The 4,807-nt window shown below is 32.4% G+C and overlaps 1 protein-coding gene across 1 annotated transcript; it reads right to left on the reverse strand.

Annotated features, from left to right (window-relative positions):
• Positions 1-2,716: 2,716 nt before the first annotated feature.
• Positions 2,717-3,484, reverse strand: LOC117928477. The gene has a single exon (XM_034848354.1). It carries the CDS (start codon positions 3,482-3,484, stop codon positions 2,717-2,719), a length of 768 nt encoding a protein of 255 aa, XP_034704245.1.
• Between the last annotated feature and the right edge of the window lie 1,323 nt (positions 3,485-4,807).

The following is a 4,807-nucleotide window of genomic DNA, read 5'->3' on the forward strand; positions in this document are numbered from 1 at the left end:
TTGAAAAATTTTAAAGATTTTGTTATTGGAAGATAAATAGGTAGTATTTTTTTTTTTTTTTTGGAAATTTTTGTGACTTTGGAATTATTTAATGGTAGAAAAATTGTTGTGTTAGATGATCCGAGATTGTTGAGAAAAAATAAAATTATGTTATAAATTGTGTTTTGTTAATATTTTTATTATTGAGAATTTTCTTGGATGTTTTCAGTTATTTAAATATAGAAAAAAAAAATGGTATTAGGTGTTAAAAATTATTGAGATTGTTGCGAATAAATCAAATTAGGGTATAAATTGTGTTTTGTTGATATTTGTATTAATGAGAATTTTCTTAGATGTTTTTGGTGATTTAAATGTGGAAAAAAAATAATTGTATTGGGTGTTAAAAATTATTGAGATTGTTAGGTATAAATAAAATTAAGTTATAAATTGTGTTTTGTTGATATTTGTGTTATTGGGAATTTTTTTTAGATTTTTTGGTGATTTAAATGTGGAAAAAATAATAATTGTATTAGGTGTTAAAAATTATTGAGATTGTTAGGAATAAATAAAATTATGGTATAAATTATGTTTTATTGATATTTGAATTATTGTGAATTTTCTTTGATATTTGAGGGTAACAACGGATAAATTATTATGTTGGACTTAATAAAAAGAAAATTGTTTGAAAAATTATGGATAATGATATATGAAATTATTGTATTTCATATGTATCATGGTTATGTAGAGGAAAAACAAAAATTGTTGAAATGTTGCATAAAATGGGAAAAAAAAATGATGATAAAAAGTAAAGGCTCGTGAGATGCGAATTAAGAAGAGAGTGAAATACATAAAAGTTTACCTCAAGGATACTCTAAATGAGGAGTATATTTAGGTACAAACGCGTATTCTTCAATAAAGCCAAAAATAAGAGTACATTATATGACTGTGTATCACATCTTTACATGCATTTTATTTAATTGTTGAAATGATATAATTAGATCAAATAAAATGTTTAGATTATTTATTTAATAGTTGAATGTTTTATTTTGTATATCGTTGAACCTTAGTAGAACCAATTAACTCGTAAGACACCTTACTGAGTAATGTGAAAATGTTCATTTCTTATTTCTTGAAACTTTTTAAATGCAAATATTGCTCTTAAGGACCATCAATAGAACAAAGAGGGCATCAAAATGCCCTGTGTCCTATGAGATTTTGGAGTAGCTTAGAAAGTTTTAACATAATTATCAAGGATTGAAATATTGGTTTTTACGGATATATCAGAAATATTAGAGAAATATCGGTGGTTATTTTTTCATAAATATCGGTGGAGTGAAAATTATTTAAAATTAATAGGAATGCTTGAAAAAACTTCAAAAAATGATAAAATAAGTAAGAATACACATTTTAAAGTTATCTTGTAAGTGTAATTGATATATTAATATATATATATTATATATATATATATATATATATAATATATTATTAAGAAGAAAAATATCGTAAACAGAGATATATTGGTAGATTCGATATTTGAATTTTAAAAATAATATATATGAATTTTGAAAGTGTATAAAGTTAAATTGAGTTAAGAAATATTTAATTTTATTGAATAAAAACAATTTATATATAAATATAATACATATAAGATTGCAATAGTCCTTATACTGAGGAAGATATCGATGTGGTTTCATTATATTATTAGATGAGGGAGTTCATCTGTTGAAGATAATATTTATTTTAAAATTCTAAAATACTTTTATTAACATATTTTTATATTTTAAATGAAAATTAAATTAATTTATATAAAATATCTTTGAGATTTAATTTTAAAATTTTATTAAAAATATGTGATAACATTTTTCTATTAATATTAATTTATTTAATAATCAAAATAAGGTTGATAATTAATAATTATTTATATAGAGGGTGGAAAATTGTTCTCATGATTTTTTATTTTTTATTTTTTATTTTTTTATCTTCACTAAATCTAAAAATAAAAAAATAAAAAAGGCACCACTTCTCTCTCGGGCATCAAGAACCCTTTTCTGAAGTTGTCCTCCAACGAGAGAATCCCTAAAAAAAAGCCCTATTTTCCTCTGCTACTCTCAAATCTCAATCCTCGTAGGTACTAATCTAATCATAATCTAATCATGTTATTATTATTTTTTTTTGCAACCCCCGTTTGATTCCCAAGAAAATCCATCCCCCATTCGATTTCCGGGGAAATTCATCCTCGTTTGATTTCCGAGAAAATCCATTCAAAACCCCCAAAGAAAACCAAAAAAAATTGCTTTTCTTTTGTTCCCTGTGTTTTCTGGATCTGTTTTAGGGGTCTCTTTGTTGTTGTGCCATTGGATTTCAATTTCACGAACCCTAAATCCACGATTTATACTTTGACTTTATTTTGTTTAAACTTGTTCAAACTGTGAACTTTTATTACAGAGAGACTTTAATGATTTTTACTTTCTCATGTTACTTTTGAATATTGGTTTCTATATTGGTAAATTGAAGTTTTGTTTTGATTTAAATTGTGATTTATTTTTGGAAAAAACAAATTCAAGATGTTTTAATTGATTGCGAATTTAGACAAGGAAAACCCTCCTTTTACTTGGTTCATGCTTCTAAGTTACCCGAAATTTGGGTCTTGGAGATAAGCTAAATAAAATTATCAAAGCTGAATGCAAACTAACACTCATCCGTACAAATGAAACATAAACCTAAAAAATATAAAATATTACTTGGGGAGAAGCAACTCTGCAACCACACAAGTGAGAGTTATTGGATCCCCTAATAAAACAGACACTATAATCTTCAAGATTGACTTCAACATCTTCCAATACTTGTTTCCTCTCCCCCTATTTCCCTTTGAATTGCGTTGCAGCTGCATCTTCATTTTACTCACCGCTGCTACACTCTTATCATCATCATTGCCACTACCACCGTCATTTTGCCAAGCATCCCGCATCATCTCCGGCACACAGCCCACATGAAAATAGTAGTGTTCGTTGCTTGATGCGTAAGCCCAGCCTTGGACGTCTGAGCCTCCGCCCTGAAGCTTCTTCTTCCCGCACCAATTGCACCGCCTTGACACCTTATCTTGAAGCCGAAACCCCTCGCCGTTGATATCCATTTTAGTCTTAAGGTTTCGGCAACATGGATGCAAATCCAAGTCGCGTGCCGCACAGTGGTAAACAAAGCCCTCCACGTCCTTTCCACAGGCATCACAGGATGTTCTGCAGTGGTTCCTGCAGTGCTTCTCTTTGCACTTTGAATTGGGTGGTCGAAGGTGAAATTTGAAGGTGGCGTTTCCGAAGAAGTCATGGGTAGTGGTTTCAGCAGGGAACATGCAGTCCTTGTGGAGATCGAAGTCGCAGGCCTCACATCTGTATCTTGATCCGAATCCTGGCTCCTTGCATCCGTCGCAAGTGTAAGGCTTTTTGTACTTTTTTAGCTCCAGTGGGTGCTCCGGATGGCTAACGTGAGTCCTGTCTCTGGCCCCCATACAATCACCTCAATGGAAAAATAAATAAAATCGCAATAATAATAATAATAATAATAAAGAAGAATATAAGAATGGATCGAATTCCAAAGATATATAAAGAATTGAACAAGCAGCTGTTGATGTTGAAGAATATGGCTGAAAATGGCGAGGGCAGTGCCCTATATAAGAGTACAGAGCCGCGTTGACTGGAAGGCAGGGCGGTCGTTAGTAGATAGGAAAGAAAATGAGGGCCCAGCCCGAAACCCCTTGGGCCTTTCGTTTATTAAACCCACAAAAATTCACCACCCTTGCACTCCTCCCACCTCATTGCTAAAGAAACCAATGCGACCCGCCTCGAAATTACTCGGCTCTTTCTTTCCATCCATAGTCCTCCTAGTCCGGGGTAGAGTGGGCGAATTGAACTCGTCTCACGGGGGACATGAAGGGGTAGGAAGGTCTGTTCCATAAACGAGATACGGAGAAGAGTCCGGGTCAACTGCAAAAGTTAAACCAGTCAACTACTTATGAGTCACGTAGGACTGGGCCGAATGGATCTTACCTCCCATCTACCTTCTGATGAGGGGCCCATTAGGAGACTTCTTAGGCCTTTCATTTGGTATTTATGTCCCCAATAAAGTCCATAATATAAATGGGAATGTGAGACTTGCCTTAATCTTCTCCAGCCAACTTCAATTTTTTCCCCTTTTTCCGATGTTCAAATTGGCTTTTGGCGTTCCAAATAGTTAACCATGAGATGCATGAGGCCAATAGATAGACCATTGTGTGGACTCTAATTTTGTTTTGGATTAATATGATGCAGACCCATTTGCTCAGGGTTACACCTAATGTAAGGAACATTAAATTTTGAAATTTTATTAATCAAATGAAATCCTCAAATTGAATTGTTTTGGAGTATCTAATCTTGGAGGGCACATGACTAAAGTGGGCTCCAATTGCAACATGATTCTAACAATCTTGAATGCTCATGAAGACAAGATAGTTCAGGCCCATTGGGTTAAAATAGGTAGGCCCAAGCTAGCCCAAAACTGGTGTGGACAATGGGCCGACTCCCAAGACCCGCATATCTAAGCTTAAAACTCATAACATTGGGCCTCAATTGCTTATTTTTCTTATTTTGATAATAAAAGTGGTACCATGTTTTAAATCGTAAGCATATACCCAACTCCAATTTTTATTATTTTTATTATTATTGGCGCATAAGTTTCAGTGTACTGGACTTTTCCATTTGAAAGACTTCCAGATCACGCAACATCAGGAAATTAATCACCTCAAAGGTCTCTCCATTTTGCTGACTGACTGAAAAATAAAATTAAATCATATATA

This window comes from Vitis riparia, chromosome 13 (assembly GCF_004353265.1).
Source record: "Vitis riparia cultivar Riparia Gloire de Montpellier isolate 1030 chromosome 13, EGFV_Vit.rip_1.0, whole genome shotgun sequence".
Lineage (NCBI taxonomy): Eukaryota > Viridiplantae > Streptophyta > Magnoliopsida > Vitales > Vitaceae > Vitis > Vitis riparia.

Excerpts from the sequence above, each read along its gene's own strand:
- LOC117928477 (XM_034848354.1), bottom strand. The coding sequence starts at position 3,484 with ATGGGGGCCAGAGACAGGACTCACGTTAGCCATCCGGAGCACCCACTG.